This window comes from Malaclemys terrapin, chromosome 21 (genome assembly GCF_027887155.1).
Source record: "Malaclemys terrapin pileata isolate rMalTer1 chromosome 21, rMalTer1.hap1, whole genome shotgun sequence".
Taxonomy (NCBI): Eukaryota; Metazoa; Chordata; order Testudines; family Emydidae; genus Malaclemys; species Malaclemys terrapin.
In genome coordinates, this window is record NC_071525.1 from 20,803,885 (window position 1) to 20,823,920 (window position 20,036).

The 20,036-nt window shown below is 65.3% G+C and overlaps 2 protein-coding genes across 2 annotated transcripts; both read right to left on the bottom strand.

Moving 5' to 3' along the window:
- Positions 1-4,094: 4,094 nt before the first annotated feature.
- RABAC1 (Rab acceptor 1) lies at positions 4,095-7,996 on the bottom strand. Its single transcript, XM_054010720.1, has 5 exons — positions 7,885-7,996; positions 7,039-7,251; positions 6,609-6,709; positions 5,759-5,860; positions 4,095-4,555 (listed from the first exon to the last, which is right to left on the bottom strand). Exons 1-5 carry the CDS (start codon positions 7,959-7,961, stop codon positions 4,467-4,469), a joined length of 582 nt encoding a protein of 193 aa, XP_053866695.1. The 5' UTR covers positions 7,962-7,996; the 3' UTR covers positions 4,095-4,466.
- A 6,925-nt stretch (positions 7,997-14,921) lies between these two features.
- On the bottom strand, positions 14,922-17,256 carry CNFN (cornifelin). Its single transcript, XM_054010947.1, has 4 exons — positions 17,152-17,256; positions 15,852-15,966; positions 15,564-15,700; positions 14,922-15,150 (listed from the first exon to the last, which is right to left on the bottom strand). The coding sequence occupies exons 2-4, from the start codon at positions 15,958-15,960 to the stop codon at positions 15,061-15,063; spliced, it is 336 nt and encodes a 111-aa protein (XP_053866922.1). The 5' UTR covers positions 15,961-15,966; positions 17,152-17,256; the 3' UTR covers positions 14,922-15,060.
- Positions 17,257-20,036: the final 2,780 nt, after the last annotated feature.

The following is a 20,036-nucleotide window of genomic DNA, read 5'->3' on the forward strand; positions in this document are numbered from 1 at the left end:
GTAACGTCGGTCTGTGTGATGCTATAAGCGTCTGCTGCAGAACGTTGCGCTAACGTGTTCCAGCCTTAACCAGACAGGTGCCAACCCATTCGTCAGCGACACACAGGTGCCCCAGCCAGGTATCCACCTAGGCAGCCATTCGCCAGCAGCGGGACGGCGAGAACAGGAACTGCACACTTCAGCAGAGAGACGATTCAACCCGCAGGTCCACCCCAGCCGGGGTGTCCCTCACCAAGGGGAGGGTGGTACAAACATGAGCCAGTGGCTCCCCCATTGGCTCGGCTCCAGGTATCGATGCCACTCAAAGAACAGAACTGCAGGGTATGACCAAGTGGGGGGCGGGGTTTCTTAGTGTTTTGCATGAACACTGTGTGCCTCAGTTTCCCTGGGTGCTGCACAGGTGCGGGGAGGGGATTTTTATTGCAGGGGACCAGGTGTGACCTCGCCTAGCAGCCAGGAACCCGGACACCGGCCTGGAGATCGGGGACCCAGCGACTGGTGACCGGGGGGCCCAGCCCAGGTTGGGAGCAGCCGGTTCTGGCCGGGGTGGGGGGCCAATGGGCTGAGGAGAGGGGGGCCCAGGGACCTGACCGGCCGGGTCCAGCCAGGGGGGAACAAAGGACGGCAGAGAGGGGCCCAGCGGCCTGTTCACCTGGGAATGAAGACAAAGGGTGGAGGAGGGGCGGGTGGGGGAGGGGATTTAGGGGGCTGGGCTGGAAGGAGGGGGCGGGGTGGGGCTGGGCAGGGGACAAGGAGCAGCCGGACCCATGGGGACGGGACAGACCCAGCTGGCCGGGGCTGAGACTGGCCAGGCCCGAGGGCCCTGAGAACTGCCTGGGCTGGGTCCAGACGCTCAATAAACCTCCTGTGTGACCAGGCTGGAGGTCTGGGGGCATTGCTCCCTCGGGGGTGGGGGCCCCGGGGGCCCAGAGCGAGGGGACTCCCCGAGGGGCCCACGGCAGATCCAGGCTGCTGGGGGTTGGGGGCGGTCCCAGGGGCGGGGGGTCCTGTGGGACAGAGGAGCTGGGGGGGGCAGAGCCAGGCTGCTGGGGGCTCAGGGGGGCAGTCCCAGGGGCAAGGGGCCCTGTGGGGCAGAGGAGCCGCGGGGGGGCAGAGCCAGGCTGCTGGGGGTTCAGGGGGGCAGTCCCAGGGGCAGGGGCCCTGCGGGGCAGAGGAGCCGGGGGGCAGAGCCAGGCTGCTGGGGGCTGAGGGGGGCAGTCCCGGGAGGTGGGGGGGCCCAGGGCTCAGCCCCCGAGAGAGCGAGTGGACCCCCTGGGAAGGGTCATCGCACTGGGGGTCCCTCCCCGGGCTGTTGAGCCCAGAGCGCCCAGGAGGACCCCCCCGGCCCATGTGGGGAGACTGGCCCCTTCACACGGGAGCAGCTGGCGTTTTGCTGCTCGGGGGCCAGTCCAGACTCGCTGCGAATCCCTCGCCCCGGGGTCCCGCCGCGATCCGCGTTTTCCGCGTGCCCCACTGGGCCGGCTCAGGGCTGGGAAGCTGCGTCAGGGATCCCCAGGCTGGCGCGGAGCAGGGGGGGCGCTCGGCAGCACCCCAGGCGGAGTCTGAGGTCTATATTGGGGGGGCCAAGTCTGGGCCTGGCCTGACAGCGGCGCCATTTCATGGTGCGGGGGGGGGGGGGGCAGCACTTTAACCGCGATTCCGGCGGTTGCTCAGGCACCGGGAACTCTTGGGGTTTGGCAGCAAACTGGGCAGAGCCGGTTTGAATTCCGGTCTGAGCAGAGAGTGACTGAGCCCTGAGCCGCGCCCGGCTCCCGGCCGGACAGGTTCTGCCAGTGACAGGGCGTCACTCGGGGACACTGGGTCGGGTGATAACTGTACCCTCGAGTCCTTCTCAGAGATGCCCCTGAGGTCGGATGGGCCCAGCGCGATCGTCTCGTCTGACCCCCCGGCACCGCGCAGGGCCCAGAACCTCCCCCCCCCGGTACCAGACCCCGACTCCGGCTGAGTCACCGACGGCCCCAGATCGCGGGTTCCAGACGTGTGACAGAGACTCCACCACGGACACGAGTTCAAACCCGCCAGTGACCCGGGCCCAGTGCACAGGAAGGCGACAACCCCCCCGAGTCTGACCTGGGGGGAAGTTGGTGACCAGTCAGGCCCTGAGCGGGTGGGCGAGACCCACCAGCCAGACACCAGGGGAAGAATTCGCTGGGGTAACTCAGAGCCCCCCAGCTAGCGTCCACCCCCGGCCATCGGGGAGTTCTGCTGCAGGAGTCGCCGATGGGCCGCGCCATTGCCGGCCGTCCTGTCTCTCTCTCTCTCACACGCGCGCACACACACACACCCCATGCACTTATCACGCTCAGTCGTGAGGCCAGGTCGGTGTTTTGCCCCCACTGCTCCAGAGCGTCACTGCTCCGATGGGTCGAACCTTCCCTCATTTCATCTTCCTTACACAAGGGAGCCCAGAACCGCACCACTAGTCCAGCTGAGGTCTCCCCAGTGCCTTGTACGAACACCTCCCTGACTCCCCTGGAAACCCCTTCGCCTGGGGCACCCCATGACTGCATTGGCCTGTTCACAGCTGCGTCCCACTGACGGCTCAGAGTCAGCCTGCGACCAGCCGATACACCCCGATCGTTCTCCCTCCTCAGTCCCCAACCGCTACGGCCCCAGCGTAGAGCAAAACATTCCCGTTAGCAGGGGTGAAAGTAAATCCGAGGAGTTACCGGGGCGCCCTGCGCCAGCGTCCTTGGCAGGGGGGGCAGATCTGGGCCCTCAGGAGGGGTGGGGCCTTGGGCAGAAGGGGTAGGGCTGGGGAAGACTCCCCCAGCCAGCCCTTCATGGCCGGAGCCCTGGGGCTCCGGCGGCGATTTGAAGGGCAGCAGCAGGCGGGAGCCCCCAGGCCCCTTTGAAATCGCTGGGCCCGGGGGGCAGCTGCCCCTTTTGCTCTCCCCCCGCTGGGTCCCCCGTCCTGGCCCACATCGGCCCACTGTCACCTCCGCTTGTTAGTCCTAACTGCAGGACCTGGTGCGTCACACGGTTAAATCTCACCCCGTTCCTATTCCTCCAGTTTACAGGGTCGCCCAGATCATTGTGTGGGCTATTCCGGTCCTCCCCCGCCCTGCCAATCCCTCCCCACTCGGTGTTGGCCGCAAACTCCCCCTTTGGGCCAAGGGCAGCAATGAAAAGGTGAAATACGGTTGGTCCCAAGAGGGATCCGTGAGGGGCTCCGCTAGTGACTCCCCGCCTGGCAGTTCCCCTTTCGGGGTGACCCGGTGTCGTCTCCCCTTCACCACTTCCCGGTCTCACATCGACCCCCATCGTCTCCAGGGTAAGGAATCGTCTCTCCCCTGGAACAGTGTCAAACGCCCTCCTGGCCCAGGGAGATCCGACCCACCGCGTTTCCTGTGGCTGACACCAGCGCTCGTCAGCGAGACGCCAGCGACTGTCACACCCCGAATCCAGCCAGCGACACAATCGGACAAACACCGACAATCACTTTCTGCCATTTCCACGACTCGCTTTCCGCAGCTCGCCGAGCTCGGAACAGATCCTGTCACGTCCAGGAACCCCCCCTAAGGGCCCTTCCTCATCTGAGTCCCCTGGGAACCCCCTGGTCACCCCCAATTCTGATCCCTGCCTCGGGGGCCCACGCTGGGAGCAGCCTCCTGGCTCCTCCCCAGACCTCGCTGCTTTGCACACTCAGGCAGCCTTGGGGGCCAACTCCCCCATGAGCACACCGCAGCCGGCTCCTGGGGACAAGGCGGGGGCTGGGAATTTGCGGGTGTCCCAGTGGCTGCAACGCAGGCATGGGTGGTCGGGGACCCACGTGTGTAGTGGGGGGGCGTTGCGGGCCGTGCGGCCGGCCGAGCAGGGTAACAGACACCCCACGCAGAGAACCTGTCGTGCCCCCCGGCTGCCCCCAGCCCCTCTCTCTCCCGCCCAGCCCCACGGCCCCCACCGGGGTTTGCACGCGGCTCTGAAAACGATTCAGGGGAGTTCCACAGGGGCCAGGGCCCCCCATGCCAAGGGAGGGACAAGTCTCTTGGGGGGCACTGGAGGGGGGTGCAGGGGGACCCCTTTGCCACCCCCCCAAGGCGCTCCCCAGCCCCCCACACGGCAGCCAGCTCCACTCCTCCACATGGCCTTTAATGGGGAAAGACACAGATACGGGGGGGGGGGGGACATTTGGGGCAGGGGCGACCCCAGCCCAACCAGCAGCGTGGGAAGCCCAGGGTCAAATCGACAGTGGGAGGAAACGGGGAACCCTGGTCCGGAGCAGGACCCCTACAATGGGGACATGGGGGTGATTGGGGGGGCTGGGGGCATCAGGTGGGAAGGCGAGAAGGGGGAGGGAGCCCAGAAAGGGGGAGGTGGAGGGAGCTGGGGGGCGGTGAGGCTGGTAGAAATGGCAGGAAAGAGTAACCATGATCTGGGGGAGTCCCTGCCCCCCAGGGGGTCCTGCCAGAAGGGGGGCTGGTGGGGGGGTCCCTGCACCCCCATCACACGGGCTCCATCTGCAGCTCATCAGCCTCCCCCGACTCCAGCTCATGGAAGGCAGCGTGGGAGCCAATCACCACCAGGGTGGCACCTGCGGGGGGGCGACAGAGAGGCGGGGGTATCAGAGAGACAGCGACACCTGCCGCCCCTCCCCCCACTGCCCCCAGCTCTGCCTCCCCTCCCCGCTGCACCCCACTGACCCCCCTGCCCCCAGCTCCGCCTCCCCCGCTGCACCCCATAGACCCCCCTGCCCCCAGCTCCGCCTCCCCTCCCCCCGCCGCACCCCATAAACCCCCGCTGCCCCCCAGCTCCACCTCCCCTCCCCCGCCGCACCCCATTGACCCCCCTGCCCCCAGCTCCCCTCCCCCACTGCACCCCATAGACCCCCCGCTGCCCCCAGCTCCCCTCCCCGCTGCACCCCATTGACCCCCCGCTGCCCCCAACTCCCCTCCCCCGCCCGCACCCCATAGACCCCCGCTGCCCTCAGCTCCGCCTCCCCTCCCCCGCTGCACCCCATTGACCCCCCTGCCCCAGCTCCCCTCCCCCACTGCACCCCATAGACCCCCCCTGCCCCCAGCTCCCCTCCCCGCTGCACCCCATTGATCCCCCTGCCCCCAGCTCCCCTCCCCCGCTGCACCCCATAGACCCCCGCTGCCCCCAGCTCCGCCTCCCCTCCCCCTGCCGCACCCCATAGACCCCCCGCTGCCCCCAGCTCCCCTCCCCGCTGCACCCCATTGACCCCCGCTGCCCCCAACTCCCCTCACCCGCTGCACCCCATAGACCCCCCTGCCCCCAGCTCCCCTCCCCGCTGCACCCCATTGACCCCCCCCTGCCCCCAGCTCCCCTCCCCCCTGCACCCCATAGACCCCCGCTGCCCCCAGCTCCGCCTCCCCGCTGCGCCCCATAGACCCCCCCTGCCCCCAGCTCCCCTCCCCCACTGCACCCCATAGACCCCCGCTGCCGCCAGCTCCGCCTCCCCTCCCCCTGCCGCACCCCATTGACCCCCCTGCCCCCAGCTCCCCTCCCCGCTGCACCCCCATAGACCCCCGCTGCCCCCCAGCTCCGCCTCCCCTCCCCCACTGACCCCCCGAGTGCCTGGAGAGGAACAGCCCATGGGAGGTGGGACAGGCACAGATTGGGGGGGGGGGTGTCTCCCCTCCCCCACACTCAGCTCCTCGGCAGGGTTTGCGCCCCAAACAGCCCCCCCAGACGAGCCTCCACAGGCAGCAACTGATGGGGGCTGGGGGGAGGCGGGGCTGGGGTTACACCCCGGGTCGGGGGAGGGGGCACTCACCCAGCACCCAGAAGACGGCGGATCCGGCCCCTGCCAGCCAGAAGAAGGGGAAGGAGATGCCCCCGGCCAGGCCGTACTGGTGAGCCGTGCCGAGCTCCCGGCCTGGGGGGGGAGAGAGAGAGAGAGAATGGGGGGCTGAGGGGAGCCCAGACACCACGCGCCCCAGCCAGCCCCTGCGCCCGCACCCTGCCCCCTGAGCCAGCCAGCCCCCACGTCCCGCCCCCAACACCAGCCAGCCCCCGCGTCCCGCCACCGCGCCAGCCCTCGCGTCCCGCCACCCGCGCCAGCCCCCGTGCCCGCCCCCGCCCCCCGAGCCAGCCAACCCCCACGTCCCGCCCCCCAACGCCAGCCAGCCCTCGCGCCCAGCCAGCACCCTGCATCCCACCACTGAGCCAGCCAGCCCCCGCGTCCTGCCCCAGCCAACCCCCCGTGGCCCGCCCCCTGCGCCAGCCAGCCCCCCACCCCCGCCCCCCACCCCCACACCCGCCAGCCTCCCGCACCCACCAGGCCCCCACCCCCTGAGCCAGCCAGCCCCCCTCATTCCACCCCCCGAGCCAGCCAGCCCCCCGCACCCGCCCCCCACGCCCCCTGGAGGGCTCAAGCCCTGCCCCCTGCCTCCTGAGCCAGCCAGCCCCCCATGCCAGCCAGCCCCCGGTGCCCCCTGGAGGGCTCAGGCCCTGCCCCCGCTCCCTGAGCCAGCCAGCCCCCCGCGCCCCCTGGAGGGCTCAGGCCCCACTCCCTGCCCCCTGAGCCAGCCAGTCCCCTGTGCCCCCTGGAGGGCTCAGGCCCCACCCCCCCACCCCCTGAGCCAGCCAGCCCCCCGCACCCCCTGGAGGGACAGGCCCTGGGCCTCCAAACAGCACCAGCCGGGACTGCTGGGTTCGCAGGTAGAGGAGGTAACAGGCCCCGAAGAAGACAGCCAGCGCCACTAGGAGCAGGGGGGAGGTGATCCTGGGGGGGGGGGGGGGGGGGAAATGGCAGAGGGTTGGGGGGGGCCGAACCCTCCATACTCTGCTCCCCCCCCAGCTTACACATGTTCCCCCATTTCACCCCTGCCCCCAGGCACAGCCCCTCCCCGGCAGCCTTCACAGAACCAGCCTATTCCATGGCCCCCCAGCTCCCCCTCCGGCCCCCGTCTACCTGCCCCATCCCCCTGCCCCTGGGCCCCCATCCACCCGCCCCACCCCCACCCCTGGGCCCTCTTCTACCAGCCTCCTGGGCCCCCATCCACCTGCCCCACCCCCACCCCTGGGCCCTCTTCCACCTGCCCCCCGGCTCACAGGCAGTAGAGGATGAGCCCCAGGAAGACGAAGACGTAGTTGCTCTGGAAATACTCCACGTTGCGCGCCAGGCGCTGGCAGAGCTCCCCGAAGTTCCGGGGCTTCCCGAACCGGCGCTGGTCGGCGAAGGTGCCCCAGGGGCGCAGGGTGGCCCGGCGCTGCTCCAGCCACTTCTTGGCGGGGCCCTGGGGCAGCAGGGCCGGGATGGAGATCCTGGGGGGCCGAGAGATGGGGCAGCTCTGAGCCGCAGCGCCCCCCATGGCGCCCCCACCCTGCTCCCTGCCCCACGGGGCCCCCTATGGCGCCCCCACCACACAGCCTGCCCCACGGCACCCGCTACTGAGCCCCTGCCCTGCTCCCTGCCCCACGCCACCCCCTGCCCCACAGCAGCCCCTACTGAGCCCTGGCCCCACTCCCTGCCCCACAGCGCCCTCACTAAGCCCCCAGCCCCGCTCCCTGCCCCACAATACCCCACTGACCCCCCACCCTGCTCCCTGCCCCACAGCACCTCCTATGGCACCCCCACCACACATCCTGCCCCACAGCACCCCCACTAACCCCCCACTCAACTCCCTGCTCCATGGCACCCCCACTGACCCACAGCACCCCCACCCTGATCCCTTGCCCCACAGCACCCCACTGACCCCCCACTCAACTCCCTGCTCCATGGCACCCCCACTGACCCACAGCACCCCCACCCTGATCCCTGCCCCACAGCACCCCACTGACCCCCCTGCCCCACAGCACCCCCACTGACCCCCCCACCCTGATCCCCTGCCCCACAGTGACCCCACTGACCCCCCACTTCGCTCCCTGCCCCACAGCGCCCCCTATCACCCCCCCTACTTGGTGCCGAGGGGTCCCGCCGCCTCCTGCTCGGCGGGCGGGGCGAAGGGATGCTCCGAGCCGCCTTTCCCGGCCATGGTGCTCAGGCGCCCGGGGGCTGCGGAGAGAGGGGGGGGGGACAGGGACGTGAGACCGGGCCCCGCCCCCCGGGGGCTGCAGCTTGGCTGGGGGGGGGGGGGGAAGGATGCAGGAGGGATGCGGGACGTCCTGCCTCCCGGGTTGCTATGGCGACGGCTGCCCCTCACCTGCCCCTGGTCCAGCGCGGCCGGCGATCGCTGCCTCGACGTGGCAACCGGGCCTGGGGGGGCCCGGGGGGGCCAAGCGGAACTTTGGAGGGGGCCGCGGTGCATGCTGGGAAATGGAGTCTGGGCAGCAAAGGCTTGTGGGAGATGGAGTCCAGCTCCCCTCCCCTCCCCCCCACACTGTGCGGGGAGGGTCGGCCCCTCCAGGGCTATGCTGGGGGCGTGGTCTCGGGGACGAGCTGGGGGGCCTTGGTGAGGGGGGCTATGGGGCGGGGGGCAGAAGGGAGGTTCGAGGTCTTCAGGGTGGGGGGGTGTAGCCCCTTCCTTTCTTTGAACTCCTCTTATGTAAATTATTTAATGGTCTCATTTGCATGTATGCAAATAAACGGGCACCGCTCTGACAGCTATCTCTCAACTTTCCCTGACAAGGTGCAGGTGGATGGGGGGGGGCAGCAGCCAGGCCCCCATAACTGGCCACCCCCGGGGTTCCTACGCCCCCCACGCCCTACTCTCGCCCCCGATGGGGGGGGCAGAACCTGCTTCCCTGGACGGGCCCCTTGTGTAGCCCCCCCCCCCCCCCCGAAATCGGTGATCGTCCCCTGGGGCCACGTGTGTCTGCCCAAGCTGTACAGGAGTGGGGGGCAGGTAGAGCCCCCCCAACCCCTCTGCCTCCTCCCCATAGAGAAGGCCAGAAGGGACCAATAGAGCAGCCAGTGGGAGCCCCCCCCCGAACCCCATCTATAGTAATGTCACCACTTAACTGCCCCCCCCCCGAGGGTCTGGCTGCAGCAGGAGGGGCCACGAACAAGTCCCAGGTACCATGGTACGTCCTATGGCCCCGGCCCATTGACGGTGGCTTTGCACCCGGGACCTCGTCGGTCCTTCGCCTGGCAAAATACTGCAGCACCGTTGGTGAGGGAGTGACTTCCCCTTAGTGAGCCCCCTGTGCGTGTTCCTGTACGCTTAACCTGCCCCCTTCCAGTGTGTGCGCCTGTACCCTTAACTCGCCCCCTGTGCATGTTCCTGTACCCTTAACTCTCCCCCTGGGCATGTGCCTGTACCCTTAACTCTCCCCTGTGCATGTGCCTGTACGCTTAACCTGCCCCCTTCCAGTGTGTGCGCCTGTACCCTTAACTCACCGCCCCAGGGTTGTGTGCGCCTGTACCCTTAACTCACCGCCCCAAGGTGTGTGCGCCTGTACCCTTAACTCTCCCCTGTGCATGTTCCTGTACCCTTAACCTCCCCCTTCCAGTGTGTGCGCCTGTACCCTTAACTCTCCCCTGTGCATGTGCCTGTACCCTTAACCTGCCCCCTTCCAGTGTGTGCGCCTGTACCCTTAACTCACCGCCCCAGGGTGTGTGCGCCTGTACCCTTAACTCTCCCCTGTGCATGTGCCTGTATCCTTAACCCCTGCCCCCTTCCAGTGTGTGCGCCTGTACCCTTACTCTCCCCTGTGCATGTGCCTGTATCCTTAACCTGCCCCCTTCCAGTGTGTGCGCCTGTACCCTTAACTCACCGCCCCTGGGTGTGTGCGCCTGTACCCTTAACTCTCCCCTGTGCATGTTCCTGTACCCTTAACCTGCCCCCTTCCAGTGTGTGCGCCTGTACCCTTAACTCGCCCCTGTGCGTGTTCCTGTACGCTTAACCTGCCCCCTTCCAGTGTGTGCGCCTGTACCCTTAACTCACCGCCCCAGGGTGTGTGCGCCTGTACCCTTAACTCACCGCCCCAAGGTGTGTGCGCCTGTACCCTTAACTCTCCCCTGTGCATGTTCCTGTACCCTTAACCTGCCCCCTTCCAGTGTGTGCGCCTGTACCCTTAACTCTCCCCTGTGCATGTGCCTGTACCCTTAACCTGCCCCCTTCCAGTGTGTGCGCCTGTACCCTTAACTCACCGCCCCAGGGTGTGTGCGCCTGTACCCTTAACTCTCCCCTGTGCATGTGCCTGTATCCTTAACCTGCCCCCTTCCAGTGTGTGCGCCTGTACCCTTAACTCTCCCCTGTGCATGTGCCTGTATCCTTAACCTGCCCCCTTCCAGTGTGTGCGCCTGTACCCTTAACTCACCGCCCCTGGGTGTGTGCGCCTGTACCCTTAACTCACCGCCCCTGGGTGTGTGCGCCTGTACCCTTAACTCTCCCCTGTGCATGTGCCTGTACGCTTAACCTGCCCCCTTCCAGTGTGTGCGCCTGTACCCTTAACTCACCGCCCCAGGGTGTGTGCGCCTGTACCCTTAATGCTCCCCTGTGCTTGCGCCTGTACCCTTAACTCCCCCCCCACATATGTGCACCTGTACCCACACGGTTCTTCCCTTTCGAGCTGCTGTATGGGAGGAGAGTGAGGGGACCCCTGGACCTGGAAGGGGAGGATTGGGAGGAGAAGGGGGAAGACCACCTGGTGGATCTCTTCCCTGAGGTGGGAGCCAATCTTCCCCGTTCAGAGTCACTGGGAAAGCAGCCCAGAACCTGGAGAGAGAGGTCAAGGACATGCTGGCTTTAGATGTGATCCAGTCGTTCAACGGCCCATGGGCCTCACCCGTGGGGCTGGCCCCCAAGGAAGACGGGATGATCTGGTTTTGTGGGGACTATCGGAAGCTTAAAGCCATCACCGTGTGCGATGCCCACCCCATGCCTAGGCCTGGGGAGATTCTAGACAAGCTGAGGGGGATGGAGAACGTGGCCCTGGCGTATGTCGATGACGTGTGTGTCTTTAGCCAGACCTGGGAGGAACAGGTGTCCCAGGTGACGAGGGGGCTGGGCTGCCTCCAGGAGGCAGGACTGACGGTAAAAGCTGAAAAGTGCAAGGTGGAGATGATCAGAGATTGGCCCATTCCCCAGCCCAAGAAACAAGTCCAGGCCTTTATCAGGATGGCGGGGTGCTACCGGAGGTTTGTACTTCACATTAGCCCCCTAGCTGCCCCCATCCCTGAGCTAGGTGAGAGGGGTAAGCCAGACGAGGGGGTCTGGACCGAGCAGGGCCAGAGGGCTCTCTGTGCACTGAAGGAGGCTCTAATCCAGGGCCCGGTAGATCTGGTAAACCCAGACTTTGCCAAGCCTTTTGCAGTGTTCACCGACGCCTCAGACGCAGGGCTGGCCATGGTTGTTGTACTTAAAGTCCTGCACAGGATCTTTTCAGGGGGGATAAGGCAAAGCGCCACATTTATTGGTAATACACGCATCAATCAACACTGTATCACATGGATATGAGAGATCAAATTTGATTAGAAAATATTTAAAAATAAACGATACAGAAAATTTGAAGCGTCAGTTGTTGGTCATTGGGGGTAACATACAGAGTATGGGAGGATGTTAGTATTTTGGGGTTGGGCAGCACACATAATACATACAGACTGCAATGTCCCCAATGGGGGGGTAGACGGTGGGCGGGATCAAGATACAGTTGACAAGTGGTGAGGGGCAATCACTCATACAGGGAGTACAGACGGTCGTGGGTATAAGTAAGTGGGCTGGGTAATGGGGATGGGGCAACCCTCGCGTGGTGGGATTCAGCTAGGTTGGGTGGGTTCGGGGCTTGGAATAAGGTCCATCAGGGGGTGGTTTATAGATCCCTTCCCCCTTGCGGGTGGACGAGGTCTCCCCGGCTCACTCCCGGTATTGTCGGTGGCCAGTGATGTGCTCCGTGTAGATGTCCCGTGACCAGCGGATAGTGTCCGAGACCATCAGGCGTCTCATAAGCCGCGCGTAGTGACGGCCTACCCCACAGGTCCTTAGCACGTGTTCGTTACATGGGTCCCAGGCACCCAGGGCCCCGACGAGCACTCATGTAAAAAGCAACAGAGGGTCCTGTGGCACCTTTAAGACTAACAGATGTATTGGTGCATAAGCTTTTGTGGGTGAATACCCACTTCGGCAGACGCATGCCATTACATTCATGCACTCACACACACACTCCGTCTTGTTATTGTTACCCATTAGTTGCTCCCCTTAACTTTGTCCAGGTGAGTTAGATGGGGGAGGGGTGGAGCCGGGCTTCTGCCGATCCAGATCGATGCTCCCATGTTAACAAGACGAGACCCGGGGTCCTCTGCAAGACACCTCACATTTATAGCAGCTTCCCTCTCATGCAAATCTGTACCAGATTCAAAATCCGTGTCTGTGTCCATTGGTCCTTTGTGCTGCTTCTCTCGGCTGTTGTCCCAATGCTGCAAAGAAGGTGTTTTCAAAAGAAAGTGCTGGCTTCTAACCCCCAAAGCCGTCAGTATGTCTGATCTTCTTCAGTGAGCCCACTTAACAAGTTTTATTGTCTTTGGGTCTGGCTCTCAGCCCCTCTCCAACTGGTGCAGCTGTCTGGAGGGGCTGCCTTCCCCGCCTTCCTCATGCACACCTCGTTCATTCAACAGGGCAATTGATTAAGAGTTGGGGGAAGATCTTGTTCTACTCCGAGCAAAAAGACATTTTTCTTCTATCTTATTCTATCCTTAGGGGCTATAACATTATACCAAGTCTCATGAAAACAGAGATCCCACGTGGGTGGACCCACTATAAGGTTATATGAAGAGGCACAATGTAAAGTCATATGAAAATGATCAGAGATTTATCTACACGGTGCTGATGCTGCGGGGGGGGGGGGGCGGAGACACCCCACCGGGTACCGGAGCAGGAAACGGCTGCCCCGGGAGCAGAACCATGCGGCCTCGGAGAAGAAATGCCTGACCATGGTGCAGGCCCTTAGAAAGCTGCAGCTGTATTGTTTTCGGCGGCGTCACATGCAAGGGGCTGAGGCCGAGCTGCTGGGAACAGAGATACCTGTTCAGAGGGGGGCCAAGGTCAAGATGGGGGCTCTTAACCGAGAGCTCGAATTGCAGCCCTCCAAACTGGAGCGCTGGGAAAAGACCCAATCCCAGTTTAGACCCCAGGGGCATTGGGGTGGCAAAAGGGCACAGGCCGCATAAACCTTCCCACATGCAGCCTGCAAGTGCCATCAAGCACAACAGACCCACAGGAGGGTGTGAAACTGGAAGAGCCTGAGGTAACTCCCACCAAGGAATGGGAGGGATGCAGGGGCATCCATGGGAACACGGGTAGGTTCGAACTTCCCCGGGTCACTGGCTAAAGTGACCCTGCTCAGTTCAGTCTCGAAGGGGGGAGAGATGTGACGAAGTGGGACTGTTCTTAATGTTTCCTCTGAATACTGTGTGGGTGCCTCAGTTTCCCCTATGCAGTTCTTAAGTCTCCAGTGTGGGTAAATGGCTGACAATCTGTCTCCTAGCAACAAATGGCCAGGGCCCTTCCCCCCTTGCAAGGGAATAGCTAAAGGTGAACCTTTAGCTTCAGGTGACCTCCTGGCCCCGGGGAAAGAGACAAAGGCCAGAAAGGACGGGCTGGAGGGGGTTTCAGTTTGGAGCTGGCTGGGGACGAGGAGTGAGGGCAGTCGGGGGTGTCTGGCTCGCTGGGCCCCAGAATGGACCCGGCTGAGGGGTCCCGTTCTCTGTACCTGCAAGCTCTGTTTCAGACCGTGTTCCTGTCGTCTAATAAACCTCTGTGTTACTGGCTGGCTGAGAGTCACGTCTGACTGCGAAGTGGGGGGTGCAGGACCCTCTGGCTTCCCCAGGATCCCGCCTGGGCGGACTCGCTGTGGGAAGTGCACGGAGGGGCATATGCTGAATGCTCCCAGGAGAGACCCAGGAGGTGAAGCCGTGTGAGCTTCTTGCCCTGAAGACGGTCTGCTCCGAGGGAGAGGAGGCTCCCCAGAGTCCTGCCTGGCTTTGTGGGGAGCAGGTCCAGAGCATCGCCCGGGGACTCTGGGACACCCTAACCCCCCCCCCAACACACACACAGTTTGTGTTCCAGTGTTCCCAGGGGGAGGGATAGCTCAGTGGCTTGCGCGTTGGCCTGCTAAACTCACGGTTGTGAGTTCAATCCGTGAGGGAGCCATTTAGGGAACTGGGGTAAAAATCTATCTGGGGCTTGCTCCCCCCTTTGAGCAGGGGGTTGAACTAGATACCTCCTGAGGTCCCTTCAACCCTGAGATTCTGTGATTCTCCCCCACACTGTGTATGTGCCTGTACCTTTAGCTCTCCACCCCAGCAGGTGTACCTGTACCCTTAACTCTCCCCACAATGTGTGTTTGCCTGTACCCTGAACTCCCCAGTCTGTATGCACCTGTACCATTACCTGCCCTGGGGGTGCACACCTACCCTTAACTACTTCTGGTGTGTGTGTGCCTGTACCCTTAACTTGCCCCCTGGTGTGTTTGCACCTGTACCCTTAACTCCCCCATGTGTGCCTGTACCCTTAACTTGTGCACCTGTACCCTTAACACTCCCCTTGTGTGTTCGCCTGTATCTTTAACTCCTCCCAGTACATGTGCACCTGTACCCTAAACTCTCTGCCCCCTGTGTATGTGCACTTGTATCCTTAACTCTCCTCCCGGTGTGTCTGTGCCTCTACCATTAACTCTCCCACACGCCCCCATCTGCATGTGCCTGTACCCTTACCTCCCCCAGTGGGTGTGCTTGTATCCTTAACTCCACCCAGTGTGTACACCTGTACCCTTAATTCCCCCCTCAATGTGCCTGTACCCTTAACTCTGCTCCCAGTGTCTGTGCGGCTGTACCCTTAACTCGCTGTCCGGTGTTTGTGAGCCTGTACCCTTAACTTGCCCCCCTATGTGAGTGCAGCTGTACCCTTAACTCTCCCCCTGTGGCATGCTGTAGTTATCACTCCCCCATGTGCTCATTTATCCAATATTATTTTTCATTCCCCCCCCCCCGCCACATGCCCCTCCCCCCAAGAGGACGCAGGGTGCCAGGGCCCCACTAATAAACACAGGCTACTGCAAAGAGTTTGTGGGGTTATTTATTTAGGGGGTTTGGGGACTGGGGCAGGGGCTCCTCCCCCCCCCCCACGTGTCCCTGTTCTCCTCCCCGGGCGGGGGGGCAGATTTTCTTCCTGCTGCAGAGATGGTTCAGAGGCCCCCTCATTTCCGGTGTGACAGCTCCCGGGACAGCTGGCAAAGGCCGCAGGGCCCACAGCAGGCCATGACCAGCCAATCGTCGCAGATACTGCCCTGTGGGGAGAGGGGGGGGTTAGCGGGGCCCCTCTGGGGCCAGAGTTACTGGTTTGAAAGCCAGACCGGCCTGGAACAGCCGGGCATCGGCACCACGCCAGCCACCGCCCAGCCTCACACAGGCATGGTCATGGGCCCGGGCCACGGGGGCACGAAGGGTGGGGGAAGGACTCCCGCTTTGGGAAACCGGCCACCCCCCGCGGGACTGACACCAGATCTTGGGTCAGCGAGCGACGGCCAGGCCATGGCAGATGTGCAGGTCGGGGCCCCTGGCCGAGCGGGGAGGGGGCAGGCAGGGGCGCGAAGCCAGAGCAACATGGGTGGGGCCCCATGCAGGGTGGGGGTGTTGGCTGGGGCTCTGGGGGGCTCTGGCTGGAAACTGCCCCTCCCTCCTTGGGCCCCCCCAGCCTCACCTCGATGTGGTACCGTTCCCGCACCCCCGTGCGCAGGGCCAGCAGGGTGCCGGGTAGACAGGGCAGAAAACAGGACTCGCCGAAGTCCTGGGACACCTGGCAGGCCAGGATGCAGGGCACAAAGGTACCGCAGAGACCTGCCGGAGGGGAGGGTGTTACAGACCCGAAACTGGGACCCTCACCCCCCACTGGGAACCCCCACCCCCACCCCTGAGACCCCCCACAACCCCCACTGGGAACCCCCCCGAACACCCCCACCCCAGCCCCCCACAGGACCCCCCGACTCACACACGCCCATGTCCGCGAAGCAGTCGCACATGCCCGAGCTCCAGGCATTGGTGTTGGAGTAGCTGGTCTGCACCCGGCCGGGCTGCATTATCTCCGCCTGATAGGCCATGGGAGCCTGGGGGCACACGGGGGTGTCAGCCCGGACACGACCCCCCAGAACCCTTCCCAGTCACCTAAGGGTGCAGCCGACCGAGCCCCGCTGCCTGGGCCAGGGGGAGCCCCCAGGTCGGAGCCCCACGCTGAGGGGCACCTGGGGGGGGGAGGGGAACACAGGGCAGCTGAGGGGACACATTGCCCAGGCCAGGGACATAGGGTGGAGCTGGGGACAAGGGGCTGGGTGTGGGGGAGGGGTTCACCCTACTCGGCAGCCCAGCTCCAGAATCAGCTCTGGGCGATTCTCCGGGCCCCAGGGGCCCCCAGGCACGTCTGGGCAGGGGGGAAACGCCCTGCGGTGATGGAGGTGCGGGGGTGTGGGGAGGTCACACCCCGGGCAAACAAACAAGGAACTGGAGGATCCTTGCTGCAATTTGGGGGAGGAGAGCCCAGGGCTGGGATGGGCAGGGGGTCGGGAGCGAGGGGCACCGGCTGGGCTGGGGGGGCAGGGGGCTGCGGGTCGGGAGCGAGGGGCACCGGCTGGGCTGGGGGGGCTGCGGGTCGGGAGCGAGGGGCACCGGCTGGGCTGGGGGGGCTGCGGGTCGGGAGCGAGGGGCACCGGCTGGGCTGGGGGGGCAGGGGGTCGGGAGCGAGGGGCACCGGCTGGGCTGGGGGGGGCAGGGGGCTGCGGGTCGGGAGCGAGGGGCACCGGCTGGGCTGGGCTGTGCTATTGCCAGGCCATTACGTGGGGCTCTGGCAGCTGAGCCGACAAATCAAACCGGGACAGAACCCGACACCGTGGCCGGAACCGAAAAACAGGCGAATGTCCCAGAGTCCTGAAGGCCTGGACCCTGACAACTAGCCTGCCCCGGGCTACCCCGCCCAGCTCTGCCGGTGCCCCTCACTCCCGACCCGCAGCCCCTGCGCCCCCCCACCCCGGGCTACCCCGCCCAGCTCTGCCGGTGCCCCTCACTCCCGACCCGCAGCCCCTGCGCCCCCCCACCCCGGGCTACCCCGCCCAGCTCTGCCGGTGCCCCTCACTCCCGACCCGCAGCCCCTGCGCCCCCCCACCCCGGGCTACCCCGCCCAGCTCTGCCGGTGCCCCTCACTCCCAACCCGCAGCCCTGCCCTCACAGGCTGAAGCTGAACCTGGGGTCCTTGGCACACAGCCCCTGAGGACTGGGCCAGGTGCCAGCAGCCGCCTTACCTGTTGTGTTCTGGTGGCAGAGCAGCTGCTGCCGTTTCTGGGGCTGTGAAATTCAAAGGGTGCAGGTGGGGCTGGGCGGGTCCCTCTTATACCTGGGGCGGGGACCTGGGGAGGAAGTTTGGACAATGGCAGGGGCTGTGGCCTAGGGTGGGGAGTTCTGTGAGTTGTGACAGATACTGGGAGGGGAGTGAGACCTGCAGGGTTAGTGGAGGGGGTGCTGGGAGCCAGGACTCCTGGGTTCTCTTGCTGGCTCTGGGAGGGGAGTGGGGTCTGGTGGGTTAGAGCAGGGGGGGCTGGGAGCCAGGACTCCTGGATTCTCTCCCCGGCTCTCTGAGAGGAGTGGGGTCTGGTGGGTTAGAGCAGGGGGGGGCTGGGAGCCAGGACTCCTGGGTTCTCTCCTTGGCTCTATGAGAAGAGTGGGGTCTGGTAGGTTAGAGCAGGGGGGGCTGGGAGCCAGGACTCCTGGGTTCTCTCCCCAGCTCTGTGAGGGGAGTGGGGTCTAGTGGTCAGAGCAGGGGGGGCTGGGAGCCAGGACTCCTGGGTTCTCTCCCTGGCTCTGGGAGGGGAGTGGGGGCTGGTGGGTTAGAGCGGGGGGGGGCTGGGAGCTAGGACTCCTGGGTTCTCTCCCTGGCTCTATGAGAGGAGTGGGGGCTGGTGGTCAGAGCAGGGGGGCTGGGAGCCAGGACTCCTGGGTTCTCTCCCTGGCTCTGGGAGGGGAGTGGGGGCTGGTGGTCAGAGCAGGGGGGCTGGGAGCCAGGACTCCTGGGTTCTCTCCACAGCTCTGGGAGGGGAGTGGGGGCTGGTGGTTAGAGTGGGGGGCTGGGAGCCAGGACTCCTGGGTTCTCTCCACAGCTCTGGGAGGGGAGTGGGGGCTGGTGGGTTAGAGCAGGGGGGGCTGGGAGCCAGGACTCCTGGGTTCTCTCCCTGGCTCGGAGGGGGGGGGGAGTGGGGGCTGGTGCTTAGAGGGGGGGCTGGGAGCCCACGGTGGTGTGGGGGTGACCTCATCAGTGGGGGGGGTTCCTTCCCTCCACGAGGAGGCGCGTGGTGGGTTGGACCTGCGGGGGGAGGGGAAGACGCTCACCGGTTGCCAGGCAACAAAGAGCGTGGGTAAATATTTGACTCCGCGGCTCCACCCACCAGAGTCAGACTTTGGACCCGGAAGCGGGGTGGGGGGCAGCGGAGTGGGCCTGGGGGGCTGCAAGTCGGGAGTGAGGGGCACCGCGCAAAATTCCCCTTCTCTCCACAGTGTGGCGCTGTGAGCCCGGGAATCCCACTCCAGTGGGTTGGGCTGAATCAGGTGTGGGAGGAGCTCCCAGGTGAGATAGAGATGGCCGGACGCCTGGGTTCTCTCCCGGCTCTGGGAGGGGAGTGGGGGCTGGTGGTCAGAGCAGGGGGGCTGGGAGCCAGGACTTCTGGGTTCTCTCCACAGCTCTGGGAGGGGAGTGGGGGCTGGTGGTTAGAGTGGGGGGCTGGGAGCCAGGACTCCTGGGTTCTCTCCACAGCTCTGGGAGGGGAGTGGGGGCTGGTGGGTTAGAGCAGGGGGGGGGCTGGGAGCCAGGACTCCTGGGTTCTCTCCCTGGCTCTGGGAGGGGAGTGGGGGCTGGTGGGTTAGAGCGGGGGGGCTGGGAGCCAGGACTCCTGGGTTCTCTCCCGGCTCTGGAAGGAGAGCGGGGGCTGGTGGTCAGAGCAGGGGGGGCTGGGAGCCAGGACTCCTGGGTTCTCTCCTGGCTCTGGAAGGGGAGTGGGGGCTGGTGGTCAGAGCAGGGGGGGCTGGGAGCCAGGACTCCTGGGTTCTCTCCCGGCTCTGGGAGGGGAGTGGGGGCTGGTGGTCAGAGCAGGGGGGGCTGGGAGCCAGGACTCCTGGGTTCTCTCCACAGCTCTGGGAGGGGAGTGGGGGCTGGTGGTTAGAGTGGGGGGCTGGGAGCCAGGACTCCTGGGTTCTCTCCACAGCTCTGGGAGGGGAGTGGGGGCTGGTGGGTTAGAGCAGGGGGGGCTGGGAGCCAGGACTCCTGGGTTCTCTCCCTGGCTCTGGGAGGGGAGTGGGGGCTGGTGGGTTAGAGCGGGGGGGCTGGGAGCCAGGACTCCTGGGTTCTCTCCCGGCTCTGGAAGGAGAGCGGGGGCTGGTGGTCAGAGCAGAGGGGGCTGGGAGCCAGGACTCCTGGGTTCTCTCCTGGCTCTGGGAGGGGAGTGGGGGCTGGTGGTCAGAGCAGGGGGGGCTGGGAGCCAGGACTCCTGGGTTCTCTCCCGGCTCTGGGAGGGGAGTGGGGGCTGGTGGTCAGAGCAGGGGGGGCTGGGAGCCAGGACTCCTGGGTTCTCTCCCGGCTCTGGGAGGGGAGCGGGGGCTGGTGGTCAGAACATGGGGGGCTGGGAGCCAGGACTCCTGGGTTCTCTGCCAAGCAGCTGGGCCGGGCAGCACTAAGCCATCCCCCATTAGCCGGGGGCTGCAGGGGACCCGTGATTCCTGGTGACGTTTGTGTCAAATTGTCAGTGACACAAAATGAGATAAATGGAGGAGAGAGAAAAAGGCAGCTCCAGCGGGGGGGTCAGAAAGACCCCCCAGGGAGTGGGGAGGGGAAATCCTCTGGGCCCCCCACCTAGAGGGAGGGGGGATGCAGCAGGGCTGGGCAGTGGGACCCTCCTCTCGGCAGGAGGGTGAAGGTGAGAGGGAGGCAAAGTGCGGGGTGAATTTGTCTCTGGGTGATTTGATTTATTTTTGCTTCTGGAGCTGTTAGTCTGAGTGTCTGTGTGTATCCAGCCCCCATCCGCCCCATGGCCCACCCAGAGCCCCCCAGCCCCCATCTGCCCCATAGCACCCACAGCCCCATCCGCCCCATGGCCCACCCAGAGACCCCATCCGCCCCATCCAGAGCCCCTGAGACCCCATC